This window comes from Tursiops truncatus, chromosome 8, assembly GCF_011762595.2.
Source record: "Tursiops truncatus isolate mTurTru1 chromosome 8, mTurTru1.mat.Y, whole genome shotgun sequence".
Lineage (NCBI taxonomy): Eukaryota > Metazoa > Chordata > Mammalia > Artiodactyla > Delphinidae > Tursiops > Tursiops truncatus.
In genome coordinates, this window is record NC_047041.1 from 40268544 (window position 1) to 40283384 (window position 14841).

Here is a 14841-nt window from a genome sequence, read left to right on the forward strand (position 1 = left end):
GCTTTTGCTGCATCCCATAGGTTTTGGATCGTTGTGTTTTCATTATCATTTGTCTCTAGGTATTTTTTGATTTCCCCTTTGATTTCTTCAGTGATCTCTTGGTTATTTAGTAATGTATTGTTTAGCCTCCATGTGTTTGTGTTTTTTTCCTTGTAATTGATTTCTAATCTCATAGTGTTGTGGTGAGAAAAGATGCTTAATATGATTTCAATTTTCTTCAATTTAATGAGGCTTGATTTGTGACCCAAGATGTGATCTGTCCTGGAGAACGTTCCGTGCACACTTGAGAAAAAAGTGTAATCTGCTGTTTTTGGATGGAATGTCCTATAAATATCAATTATATCTATCTTGTCTATTGTGTCATTTAAAGCTTGTGTTTCCTTATTAATTTTCTGTTTGGATGTCTGTCCATTGGTGTAAGTGAGGTGTTAAAGTCCCCCACTATTATTGTGTTACTGTTGATTTCCTCTTTTATAGCTGTTAGCAGTTGCCTTATGTATTGAGGTGCTCCTATGTTGGGTGCATATATATTTATAATTGTTAAATCTTCTTCTTGGATTGATCCCTTGATCATTATGTAGTGTCCTTCCTTGTCTCTTGTAACATTCTTATTTTAAAGTCTATTTTATCTGATATGAGTATTGCTACTCCAGCTTTCTTTTGATTTCCATTTACGTGGAATATCTTTTTCCATCCCCTCACTTTCAGTCTGAATGTGTCCCTAGGTCTGAAGTGGGTCTCTTGGAGACAGCACATATATGGTTCTTGCTTTTGTATCCACTCAGCAAGCCTGTGTCTTTTGGTTGGAGCATTAATCCATTTATGTTTATGGTAATTATCAGTATGTATGTTCCTATTACCATTTTCTTAGTTATTTTGGGTTTGTTTTTGTAGGTCCTTTTCTTCTTTTGTGTTTTTCACTTAGTGAATTTCCTTTAGCATTTGTTGTAGAGCTGTTTTGTTGGTGCTGAATTCCCTTAGCTTTTGCTTGTCTGTAAAGCTTTTGATTTCTCTGTTGAGTGTGAATGATATCCTTGCCGGGTAGAGTAATTTTGGTCGTAGGTTCTTCCCTTTCATTACTTTAAGTATATCATGCCAATCCCTTCTGGCTTGTAGAGTTTCTGCTGAGAAATCATCTGTTAATCTTATGGGAGTTCCCTTGTATGTTATTTGTCATTTTTCCCTTGCTGCTTTCAATAATTTTTCTTTGTCTTTAATTTTTGCCAAGTTGATTACTACGTGTCTTGGCATGTTTCTCCTTGGGTTTATCCTGTATGGGACTCTCTGCACTTCTTGGACTTGGGTGGCTATTTCCTTTCCCATGTTAGGGAAGTTTTTGACTATAATCTCTTCAAATATTTTCTCGAGTCCTTTCTCTCTCTCTTCTCCTTCTGGGACCCCTATAATGTGAATATTGTTGCGTATAATGTTGTCCCAGAGGTCTCTTAGGCTGTCTTCATTTCTATTCATTCTTTTTTCTTTATTCTGTTCCGTGGCAGTGAATTCCACCATTCTGTCTTCCAGGTCACTTATCCGTTCTTCTGCCTCAGTTATTCTGCTATTGATTTCTTCTAGTGTATTTTTCATTTCAGTTATTGTGTTGTTCATCTCTGTTTGTTTGTTCTTTAATTCTTCTAGATCTTTGTTTAACATTTCTTGCATCTTCTCTACCTTTGCCTCCATTCTTTTTCCGAGGTCTTGGAGCATCTTCATTACCATTATTCTGAGTTATTTTTCTGGAAGGTTTCCTATATCCACTTCATTTAGTTTCTTTTCTGGGGTTTTATCTGGTTCCTTCATCTGGTACATAGCCCTCTGCCTTTTCATCTTGTCTGTTTTTCTGTGAATGTGGTTTTTGTTCCACAGGCTGCAGGATTGTAGTTCTTCTTGCTTCTGCTGTCTGCCCTCTGGTGGATGAGGCTAAGAGGCTTGTGCAAGTTTCCTGATGTGTGGGACTGGTGGTGGGTAGAGCTGGCTGGTGCTTTGGTGGGCAGAGCTCAGTAAAACTTTAATCCACTTGTCTGCTGGTGGGTGGGGCTGGGTTCCCTCCCTGTTGGTTGTTTGGCCTGAGGTGACCCAGCACTGGTGCCTACCTGGGCTCTTTGGTTGGGCTAATGGTGGACTCTGGGATGGCTCATGCCAAGGAGTACTTCCCAGAACTTCTGGTGCCAGTGTCCTTGTCCTCATGGTGAGACACAGTCACCCCCTGCCTCTGCAGAAGACCCTCCAACACTAGCAGGTAGGTCTGGTTCAGTCTCCTATGGGGTCACTGCTCCTTCCCCTGGGTCCTGATGTGCACACTACTTTGTGTGTGCCCTCCAAGAGTGGAGTCTCTGTTTCCGCCTGTCCTGTCAAAGTCCTGCAATCAAATCCCAGTAGTCTTCAAAGTCTGATTCTCTAGGAATTCCTCCTCCGGTTGCCGGACCCCCAGATTGGGAAGCCTGACGTGGGCCTCAGAACCTTCACCCCAGTGGGTGGACTTCTGTGGTATAAGTGTTCTCCAGTCGGTGAGTCACCCACACAGCAGTTATGGGATTTGATTTTATTGTTTTTGCGCCCCTCCTACTGTCTCACTGTGGCTTCTCCTGTGTCTTTGGATGTGGTGTATCTTTTTTGGTGAGTTCCAGTGTCTTCCTGTCGATTATTGTGCAGCAGTTAGTTGTGATTCTGGTGTTCTTGCAAGAGAGAGTGAGAGCACATCCTTCTACTCTGCCATTTTGAACCAATCTCCCTTGCTATTATTCTGTATATGTAAACTCATGTAATCCTCACAGCACCTCTAATGATGTAGGTACTGGTACCCCCATTTCATAGATGAAGGGACTAGGGTGCAGAGAAATTAAGTGACCTGCACCGGCTGGAGGTGACTCAGTTAGTAAATAGCAGAGTTGGGATTAGGACATGGATTTATTCCCTACAAAGCCCAGTTTGTCAAATACTATGCTATTTATATAAAGCACAATAATATCCTACATAAAATCAACAACTCTTTTTACTGAGGCCCTTGTCCAGGAGGTTTTTGTAAAGAGGATGCTTTGTTCTTGTGTTTAGTACGTCTGCATCCTTATAACTTGAAGTCCACCGAACCCTTTTACATTCTGTACTCATGCTAGCGAATCTCAGAGAGGAAAAGGATGTTTATTCGTCACCAGATATTGTAGCTCTGAGGCACAAGAATTCTGGGAGAACAGACCAAAACTGAAGATGAAGGAACAGTTTTCTTGTAGACACAGAGGTCCCTGAGGCTGTGATTTATTTGACATTTGTGAAGTGAAATTCAACAGGTTTTTTATGGCTGATTTGAAGCCCATGTCATACCATGTTTTATGGTTCCAAATGAACAAAGTAGAGAAAAGTTCCCCAAAGAAAACTGAACAGGTGTTTTGGGGGCTACAGGACATTTCTGTTATATGGTGAAGAATCTCCATTTGATGGTAAATCATTAAGTTGCCTCAGGTCATGGGTTGGAGTGTGCTTTAGTGGTTTCTAAAAGAAGCCTAGAATGCCTTTCCTTTCCACAAATATCCTTTTAGTAAAAATGTCCTTGACACTGAGGGCTTTGACTAATTCAGAAATTGCTCCTGTCAGCACTGCCAGAGGAGCCATGGCAGATGTGAGCAGAGGCCTGGACTGGCAGAGGCTGGTGGGTCCTCAGGCTCAAATACACCCAGATAGACAGAATATTGGTTTTCTGATGGTAATAATGTTGGCACACAAATTTATGCTTTGGAAACTGTTAGTTCTCACTTCTTGAGAAGGTCATGGCCCTGGAGACACAGGGTAACTTGGGAGCTTTTGACAAGAAAATCTCTTGATATCCTAATTTATTAACCTATTGAGCTTGGGCTTGCCAAAGGGAACCTCCAAGTTCACCCCGATTCTCTAATTCCTGAACGGCTCTAGAGACAAGCCTAACTGTACACTAGTCTGAAGTAAGATCAGCAAAAGCAGGATGTGAACAACGTGTACATTCAAAGTCTTGTAATACATGCTTCCATATTAATTTTTTTAAAGTGGGTGCACATCAGTTATCTGGGTTTAAAACTCTGAACCACTGTGACTTCAGGCATGTATTACAGTTCCCTGCACATGGTATGAACTCAAGAAATATTTGTAGAAAAGATGCTGTTGAATGATTTATCATCTGGTCCTAATGAATTTCTGAAATAAAAGTTTCATAGATAATTTTTTTTTGGTTAACATTTATCAGTTGTGTGCTTCGGAGATCCAGCATACCTGCCATTCAGACCCTATTGAAAATGTAATATCTACTATCCATTAATTCATTCTAAAATATTTAATATGTATCTATAACATTCTGGGCACAATGAATCACCATTTAATTCCACTGTTATGAAACTCTGGAGAAAAGTAAGTAATGAATAGGATTCCATGCTTTTATTTGTATTTTATCCAAATACGTCTTATGTTTCTAAGTGGTGCTAAAAGGTTGAAGTTGGATATGTTAAGACATGGCTAATTTAAAAAGTCTAATTTAAATTCCCATTTAAAGTGAATTAGCACTAAAGACTTAGCAATGCTACAAGTGGGTTGTTTTGTATTAGTCTTTAGATTGTGTGATTCATGCAGGATCTCAATCTTGGGGTCTTTTCCAGGTATCTCTATCTTTTGAAGATACTCTGAAGCAGTCTGGATTTAGGTAGGGCCATACAATTTACTGTCTCAACTGGGGCAACTTTGAGTGTGATAATTACACCGGTGCAATAAGTATAAATGGGATTCTCTCAGGCAAATAGGGTCGTATATTCATCCTAGGAAAGGACATGGGTTGAAAGATCAGGAGTTGATACACACGGGCTGCCTTATCAAGTGCATGTCACGTCCCCTTTCTGGGTTTCAGTTTATCTGAATGAAAAGTAAAAGGGTTGTACTAAAACCAAAGCTACTGTTTCCTTCAAACTCCACCACTTTATGCTTACAAACAGTCTCAAAGGAAAGAGTCTCATTATGTTTTTGAAACAGCTTCAAACTGAGAGACAGCTGGACAAACAAACACATAAAACCCTTCTCCTCTCCCCTTTTAAAAACCACACTGTTATAAAAGCTTACATCATAGTTGAAATAAATCAACACTTGCTTACTTTAGGGTTGGTAAACATTTCATCTTCAATACCTGAAGCATTGTGTTGAGAAGGATTCTGAGGCCACATCTGCGCTCAGCAGGAAAGAAACCAAAACAAACAAACAAACAAAGACCCTTGATCCATTAGTGATGGTTTCTGGGGTCATGGGAACAGAAGAGAGCGGCAGGGAGGGTGGGAGGGGTTAGGGGCTGTGTGTGTGTGCCAGTCCTCTGCTATAACTGGCTTAAGGTCTCTGGTGCTAAAATACAAAACAAACAAACAAAAATCTCATATGTAGGGTAAATCTGCTCCATATTGATATCTAACACTGTATTAGTCTCACCCAGAGTTTTTTTTTTTTTTTTTTTTTTTTTTTTTTTTGGTGCCGTACGCGGGCCTCTCACTGTTGTGGCTTCTCCCGTCGCGGAGCACAGGCTCCGGACGCGCAGTCTCAGCGGCCATGGCTCGCGGGCCCAGCCGCTCCGCGGCATGTGGGATCCTCCCGGACCAGGGCACGAACCCGTGTCCCCTGCATCGGCAGGTGGACTCTCAACCACTGCGCCACCAGGGAAGCCCTCACCCAGAGATTTTTTTCTCCTCTTCCTTGTTCTCAGCACCCTTTCATGAACACTCCAAGTAGCAGAGTAGAAGTGATGGTCCTCAACCCTGGCTGTATGTTAGAATCACATAGGACCTCTGGGGATGGGGCCCAAGCTTTATTGGTTTTAACATCCTCCACAACCAGGGGATTTTACTGTCCAGCCAGGATGAAGAACCACTGGCATAGGGTCTGGAACGGGAGATGGGAGCCAGGACACCCAGCTCTCTTGTTCTTTATTAAGGCTGTGTGACCTTGGATATATTACTTAGATTATCTTAGTTTGTAAAATGAATTTGGACTCAGGCATTCTCTAGCTTTAACTTTCTGTGACTAAAGCATGAGGAGGTGAAGAATAGCATGGTGTGTTAACTCAGACACTACAGATGTCCTTCTCTTTGTAAATTCAAGGAAAGCTGACTTTGTTGTCAAAGAGATAAATCTTACAGGAAATGATCGGGAAACAAATACACATCACTCTCCCATGCATGAAAAATCATAATTTCTTGAAAGAGGCAGCTAAGTTATGTAATATTGTTGATAGAATCCTTTGTCTAAGCTGTTTTTGCAAATGCTTTTTTTTTAAGTGCTAAAAATCCATGGACATAATTTACTACTTTCAACACATATTTTAATTGCTTGCACCTCTGACTTTAGCAGACTTCTCGGCATTCCCACTATTTAGTAATTTGACATCTTACCTGAGTGACAGCAACATTTGTCCCATCGGTGACTTCCACACTCATATTATAAATGGACCTCTGCTCTGCATCCAAAGGTTTTGCAATGACAATGGTCCCAACGCCCTTCTCTGCGTCAAAAGAGCTGTCAAAATTGCCCCCTGACGAGTTCACAAAAACAACAGGAAATTAGCATATCTGAAAAGTTATTACACATATTGAAGCATACAGCTTTAAAGGGACATCTTATATAGAAACGTTTTTTGACAGGCATCCCTATTGCTCAATTTTGTACATCTTAAATGGGACCCTTTGTTTTTTAACTTAATTCATATTTCAAAGCACAGCCTCTACAATGCATAACAAATATCACAAAAAAGTATGTATTGCAAAAATCCCCTCAGCACTAATGTTATAGCAGTGAAGCATAAACTGACTCCAGAAAATATTTAGAAAGCCAAAGTCCCTTCAACCCCTTGTGGCTTCTGGGCTAGGAATTTGTAGATCCTTTGCTTTTCCAAAGTATTGATAGATTAAATTCTAGGTAAACAAACAGTCCAATTATTATTAACAAAAATGAGCAGACACTCTGAAATCCATTCCAGGATTGATGGTAAACATGTGGTTGGTAGAGTTCAGATTCCCTCAATTAGATGTCAGAAATAAAGTTATAAATATTAGAAAATAAGAAAAAGCAATAAAATTGAATTTCTTATTAAAAATTCTCTCTCTGTAAGTTGGGATATTTATAGAAATATATTTTTGCCATCTTGACAGTGTGACTTAACTTCCTCCCCCCAAAATAGAAAGTTTATGGGAGATTCACAAAATGAAATCTGGAAAGAAGGAGATGAAAACATCAGCTATGGAACATCAACTGATAAAATAATCCATAGAAAAGTTTAGAAAACTTTACTTTTCTCCCCCTGAACTAGGTGTAATCCATAATCTGTAACTAATGTGCCTAAGACAGCATAGACTTTGTGGAAATTACTGTAGGTGTTTCCATCTCTGTGAACCAAAGTGTAGTTTATGATCTTTTTCAAAATGAAAGATTTTTTTTTTTTAAGGGGAGAGAAGATATTGGTATAAGTGCTGGAACGATTTTAATTAAGTATCAGTATATGTTCACAAGCTCTATTTACTTTAGCCTGAAATTTCATCATGTCCACAAATTTTGTTCTTGGACAGTAATTTTATTTAACTACAGCACGTAGGGCAATGCATTTACTGAATTTCATATTTTAGAAAAGAAATCTTGGCTTCTCTTTTTTGCATTTAATTTTGATTATCAGTCAACAATATACAATTTCTATGATATTAGAATTAGAAATGGGCAGATGAGTTAAAGGAAAAGAGAATTTTACCTGAACTGCTGGAATCTGATGTATAATGACACGAAATAAATAATATGGTGTATTTAAAAAAAACCTGGTCATACATATGACCAGGTTTTTCAGATACTTATTGCGTGTAGCTGTCATATACACTTGAGATTATTTAATTGCTAGAGAGAACATAATTGCCCTTGACATTTAATTAAAGTTAAGGAGATATGGGTGTACCAGAGAATTGCTTGGAGATGTAGTTTTCAAAAATTTCATCTCAAAAAGAGGCTCATCTTCCACTTAATATCTTTAATTGATTTACTGAGAAATACTAAATGTTAACTCCAAAAAATGTCTTTTGAAGAACAGGATAAAGAGAAAGGGGAGGAAATCTAGGCTGAAAGGGAAGTAAGCCTTAGGTCACCATGCCTATTTCAAAGGGAATGTTTCATCTTGATAATCACATGAAATGAAATGTACGACTGATTCAAGTGTCTTGAATAACCCTCCTAATGAGCAAAGGAAAATCATTTGCTATCAAGTGGTATATTATGAAAAAAAAACCTCTGCCATGGAAACTTTCAGAGAAAAGACATAAAATTGCCTCAGACTGTGTAGAAGGAAAGATGGGAAAGCAACTTCTCAAGCCATTTCTAGTGGGTATTAAATCATATTTTAAATCACATTTAAAATCATCTTTAGAATGTCTTCCTAACCAAGATTTTTACTTTCTTAAATTTGAGTACTATGATTTTTTGGGGGGGGCAGTGGAGGAGAGTCAATTATTTTGGAAGGTGAAAATTTGTAGGTCAAAGTAAAATAGAAACTACACTAACTATAAGCCTTTAATTTGCTCCAGTTTGAAGACAAATAAAAATGAAATTTAGAGAACACACAAGCAAAGATTTCCAGTTTCAGTTACTGTTTCCATGGGGCAACTCTATTTCCTCTCCCTCACTGCCCTAGAGTCACATTTTCCTCGGGGCCTTCCCTATACAGAAATACATCATCGTTTCATGTGCTTAGTGGCATAAAATTTACACATTTTACATATGGCATATAGATTGTGCACCTTCTTATTAGTCATTTTTTGTATCAAAAAACATTTTTGGCTACTTTTATGGTGGTGTTAATTTTTATTTTATGTTGGAGTATAGTTGAGTAACAATGCTGTGTTAGTTTCAGGTGTACAGCAAAGTGATTCAGTTATACATATACATGTACCTATCCTTTTTCAAATTCTTTTCCCATTTAGGTTATTGGAGAACACTGGGCAGAGCACAGGGAACTCTCCTCAATATGGTAGTGATTTTTTACAGTTTTCTCTCCTCCTGCCTGTGTGTGTGTGTGTGTGTGTGTGTGTGTGTGTGTGTGTGTGTGTATCTCCCCCATTCACCTTTACTGTTTCAAATACTCTAGAACAGAAAAGTTGAAAGGGGCAGGGGAGATAGACAAAGAAAGCCTGTGAGTGTCTTTCCATCCATCAATAAGGCTAGCAGCCTCTGATACTCACTTCTAGGGCTTTAGCTCCTAGTTAAACCAAGATTTCATGTAAAACCAGGTTCCCCAAATCTTCCCTGAGTTTTAAAATGAATTTCTGACAAGGGATACAGAATCTGGACCAGCAGTTCACCATCAACCCTCCCGCAATTTCATAACCTACCACTTAAGCCTCCCATTTCATGAACGACTCCATCTCTCTCCCCCAGGCCTCAGTTTTCAGGCTCCCTTTTAGCCTGAAAGGTTATTTCATTTTGTAGGAACCCATGTCCAATTCATCTGGGGTGAGAATATTAAATGGAAGGAGTCTGCTTTCACTAGCAGCATTCTGTTTAAAGAAGATGTGCTTCCTCAGAGCCAGTAACAACATGCAAAGCCAGAGTGTGCTGGGGCAGCAGCGCTGGGCTAAACAAAGGGTGGGGAGGAGGGAGGACACTGCGGAGCTGGTCTGATTTCAACAAAGTGGGGAATTAAGAGAAGTCACAGCCTGAGCGTTGCTGCAGGGGTGTGAGGCAGAGATGGTTAAAAGCGAGGTTGTGAACAGCCCACATAACAGAGAATTCATGTCAGGGACATTTCTCTTTGACCATTTTCGGTCAAGACGGGTGTTAAGGAGTAAACAAAGAGCACGAGAGAGGCGTGTTGGATTTCTATTGGATTCTAAAGTTAAACATTGCAAGTCGGAGTGTCCCAAAAAGCTTTAAAAATGGGACAGGAATGAAACTACTTTGAGCCAGCAGCTACTGCTGGAATGTACCGGGCAGCAGGGTGTTGGGCCATGATTTAGTAAAGCTTTTCTTTAAAGAATCACCATCTCTCCATAATGAGATCCAATGCTGACTATCTCACAGCTTTCCCTTTAGAGAAGCTTCCGGGCCTCTCCCCTAGCTATGATTCCAATCCACTCTACGTGCGATGGTAAAAATACCAACCAAAATCTAGTAGTCACCAGGGGAGACGAGCTATGGGAGAAGCTTCCAAAACACTGAGCCGCTGAATCTCAATGAATTACAGGAGTTGTTCGCAAGCTGTTCATTCAAGTTCAGCATGTACACCTAACTTAAGGAAAAATGCTAAACACCATTTCTATGGCTTGATCATGAATAATTTTCTGCCTTGGAATGAAGCAAGCACAGTACGGGGCTAAAACGGATATTTACATGGAAGGCAGGAGATGCAGGCTGGAGGTGGGAAACAGTGGTAGGAAGGAAAATCATGTCTAGAATCTGGTTTGAAATTCATTTTCTTACAAACGATAATATCCGAAGCTGTTTTAGGCTTTTTATTATTTTCCTAAAGTCTCTTCAGGTGTGTTCCTATGGACCACATTGTTGCTATGGAGAAAAGAGAGGCATGTTCGGGATCCAATTAGAAGAAATGATGTCAACTGATGACTCTGAGCAAGCGTCATCGTGATGGAGGAAGAGCTGTATTAAAAATGGGACACAGACATGGCTTCACTTGGGAGGGGTGTGGGGGAGTTTTGTGATAAAGAAATCTGGCCATGAGGTTAGAGAAGACCCAGAGAGATGAAGTGCTAGTCAGGGTACCATCAAAGACTTTACCTTGCTTATTTGATGGAACCCTATTAAGGGATGGCTCCATTAGGGACAAGGTTGTCTAAGGACGGGTATAAGCTTATGAGACAGAAGCAGTCAAGAACCCAAATTCCGCAGGAACCTATGACAAACTAAGGGCCCAGGCTGTGCTTCTGAACCTGCAACACAGAAATGTATTTCTGCTAGAGCTGGACCCATGTGTTCCCTTGTACCATCAGAGGATTATTTTCAAAGAACAGGCTTTCTCTCCTCTACATATTGGGTGAGGCAAATGAACAGAGATATTTTAAGTGCTTACTGTCTACAAGGAAAACAGTTTTTCTAGTCTAAGTCAGGGGAAAAGCTAGAAAAGTGGGTGGTAGCCTCCCCCATCAAACTGGAGGTAAAGAGGAATGGTTTCAAGTGTGTAATAAGGGTGATCTTTACAATACAAATATTTGCCCGTGGGATAAGGATACAGGGACCAGATTGCATGCACATTAGAGAGTATGTAAATCAAGATGCTGCTGAGTTGAAATCATAGTCTCCCGAGAAGTGTGAAGATATGTGATAAAGCCACAAAGGATTGTGGGTTAGTTTTGTTCCCTTCATTTTCTTTCCCTTTTAACACAGGGAAGGAACATGCTGTGCAATGGGCTGTTTAACCACAGAACAGCTGAACTTTATAATGTTTCCTTTTAATTATAGCTTTCTTAACTCGGTTACAAGTGGGCTTCTGTTTCTGGAAGCTGAGGAGAGTCCAGCTCCGTAACATTGTAAGCAGTGGTGTCTTTGGAGGCACAAGAAAGTATCTGGCAGGTCCTTGTTGGCGGGGTCTGGACTTGGGAACGAAATCTTGCTCTCGACATGGTTTTTGTGAATTCATATCACGGTGGGAGGAAAAGAAATGCAGTTAAACAAGATTCGGGCAGATTTCGAAATATGGAAATGAGGAGACAATACTCTCAGGGGAAAAGGCATGCTGGAACACTATTTCTGCTGATTTAATGAGAATTCATTAGTTATGGCATTTGTAAGCTATAACTGTTAGGCCGGGAGGTGGTATTGTCTGTAACCATAAGTGTCTGTATAGGTGTCTATCCAGCTACAGTACACTGCTATGTTTCTTAAGTACTGAGAATCACTTTCCCTCTCTCCTCTATGTTAGCCTGGCCAGGGAAGATGTTTAGGTAAGGAGGAAGGGAAGAGACAGCAGAGAGTTTCAGTGGCCAAGGATAAACAAGCAAGAAAGCTTGAAAGTAAGAATGAAACATCTGAATATGATAAAGGAAACAATAGGTTTTTAGAGAAGGGGAAAGGTGTTGTCAGCAGGTTGAAAAAAATATGACTGTCTTAGATCAGAAAGGATTTTCAGGAGGGGGATTTTCTGGAAGGAGGACCATATCCATTCTGAGTGCAGCCAGCACCCGGGGAAAAGTTTGTAGTTTTGCCGTGAAATAAAGAGTTGACATTTTAATATGTTGGCTGGATGCGGGGATGGAAATAAAATCATGTTCTGTTTGAGCATCTGGCCCAGTAAGTTCAATTTTCAGGAGAAGCTTGACTAGATGTTACGAGATATACAGTGAAATCTGTGATGGAAGTATCTACACTAGAGGAACAACCCAGTAGGTCTTCATTAAGAGAAGTACTTGTGTACTAAAACTGAGAGGATTCTATAAAAAGAGTATAGATTTAGGAATAAAGATGGAGAAACATGAAAACGGATGCCATGTTTTTGATCATGATTCCTGGATATGGATTTGAAGCAGCCTAAAGGGACTCCTTCCAGTGAGGACTTTCATTTGTCAACTGCCTGTCTCTTCTTGGACCAGTCCTTATTTGGTCAAAGGTGCTGTGTTGCTCAGGCTGGGAATACAGTGGAAGGTCACACTGACTCTGGATGGGTCTCAGGAGGCATCAGTAATGTTAACACATGGGCTGCCTGGGGCATCTCCATCGGTCACCATTGTTTATTCCACTCACCGTGGATGGACAACAAAAGAAGCATTGGCAGAAGGAAGGAATCAGGAGGAAAAGACCTTGACCTTAAGGGTTAACATTGAAGCTAAGATAAACACAAATGAAAATGTACACTAGCACTAATAATTCTGGCATGGAATTCATGCAAGTAAGGTTACATGTAGCACCACTAGGCATGCTTACCTATACACACCATACACACACATGCAGGGATGCTGAGGAATTGCAAAAGTGACTGGCTAACTGGGGTCAGGTGGTTGGTCAGACTGAGCATCAGCAAAAGCTGTGCTTGCAAGATTTCTGACAAGAAGTGCAAACAAGGGCATCCTGGGGTGGGTGGGATGTGCTGCACGTCAGGAGGTTGCATGCACGCATCACACAAGGAGAGAAGCAGTGCTGTCAGGCTGTAGAGGTGCTTGCAAACTGGAGCGTCAGGGGAGGAGGGAGATGAAATGGTGGCTGATGGCAGAGGGCAACTCCTCTCACATCTCGGGACAGCATGGCAGGAGCCCTGCAGCCTGTTGGCTTTCCACTGTACTCTTCCTCAAGGTATTTAAAAGAAGTCATGAGTGCACCAGGGACACATTGAGACTGAGATGCATCTTCTGTGACTGACTGAGGGTGGTTCTGAAGGAATCACCAAAGGTGACAGCACAGACAACCAGACGATGCATAGGTGTGACCCTCTGTTTCACAAAGAAAGAAGACACCGCATTGGATAATAACTTAATGACCTGAAAATGACTGAGAAGAGACAGAAGCGGAGACATCTTTAATGGATCAGAAGAGGGTCCATTTCAAATGCGTTAAGTGGAAATGAAGACGGAGTTGAAAGCTTGGGAATGAGGATGGTCATGTACAGGGATGGTGTGATTAATGCCCATTAAGTAAAACACAGATGTTCTACTGGCATTCCATAAAATGAAATAGGCAGAAAACAAGTCCTTTCTTTTGGGGAGTTCAGAGGACCCTCTACTGAAGTTTGATTGGGGGCCATGGGGCGTTCTTTTTCTGTGCTTCATTGAAACAGATGTGGAATGTTCTAAATGCTTTCCCCAGACCCAGCCATTCCTGGGAAGAGAGGCAGGTTCCTACCCATCCTATCCAAGCAGTGACATGTGGAAGGAAATGATTCCCCCAGACCAGCTCTCTAGATTCGCTGCCTTCCACGGAGAACCGTGGGAAGTCAGCTCCAGCTCGACGCAGTGTCAGATCCAGGGCTGACGCACGCTCTCTCCCCTCGTTTTGTTTCCTGGCCCTCAGCACTTATTTCCTCTCCACTGCCTCTCGCTGCCTGGTTGTGGAGGGCAGTGGTGCTGTTTTGCCCTCTCTTTTTGTAGCCTTGCGTGCTTGCTTGCTTTCTTTCAAGGAATTTAAAGGTTGGCTTCCAAGGTCTATCCTGCCTGCATCCATCTGCTTTCTGTATTCGGTTCTCACGGGAAGCTCTCCCTGGCTATATATCTAGGCTGCATTTCCTGCTCTTCCTATTGTGGACAGCAGCCAGGGACTCTCCTGGTGGGGCCTTCTGGTCTACGAATGGCACTCCTGCTGCAAAACCGAGGGGTTGGGATCTACTTGAATTTAATTTTCAATTGGAAAAGGCCCAGTTAAACCAACCTACAAAAAGATCAAAACAAAACAACAAAAAGCCCACATACCTCAAAACCAAAGAACAAAAAAATTTTTTAAGAAATCAAAACAACCTCCCACCCCTGCCCCAAATCCAAACCCATCAAACCTCAAACAAAGGAGTCACTGGATACGAGTAATGCAATAGCTGTTAGAGGCATGTATGAAATTTGTGGGCTGCACTTCAGCCTGTCACAGGCAGTTATGAAAGATGTAATTTAATTTGCTTAAAAAAAAAAAACCCGTAAAAGGCAGATTGGATAGCTGTATTTTAGCAAATGTGTTTGCACTAAGGGTACCTTCTGTTGAACAGTTCTGCCCACAAGCTGTCTGTAGAATATAGAACATCTCTCGAGCATGCTTGCCACCTTGAAGCAGGGCAGTCGGGAGCAGAAAAAAAAAAAAGAACAGAATGCAGAAAAAGGTGAAGAAAAAGAGAGAAATGAAGGACAGCAAGTCCAGTACCATCAATACATTTAGAAATGAGATTAGCCAAGTGCG

General features: G+C 41.0%; 1 protein-coding gene across 2 annotated transcripts in view; it reads right to left on the reverse strand.

Annotated features, from left to right (window-relative positions):
* FAT3 (FAT atypical cadherin 3) overlaps positions 1–14841 on the reverse strand; it is a 560923-nt gene that overhangs the window by 129988 nt on the left and 416094 nt on the right. For both annotated transcript variants that reach the window (XM_073808321.1, XM_033862147.2), the window contains exon 6: positions 6384–6523. In XM_073808321.1, coding sequence (XP_073664422.1) covers positions 6384–6523 — 140 coding nt within the window. The remainder of the gene's footprint in view (positions 1–6383; positions 6524–14841) is intronic.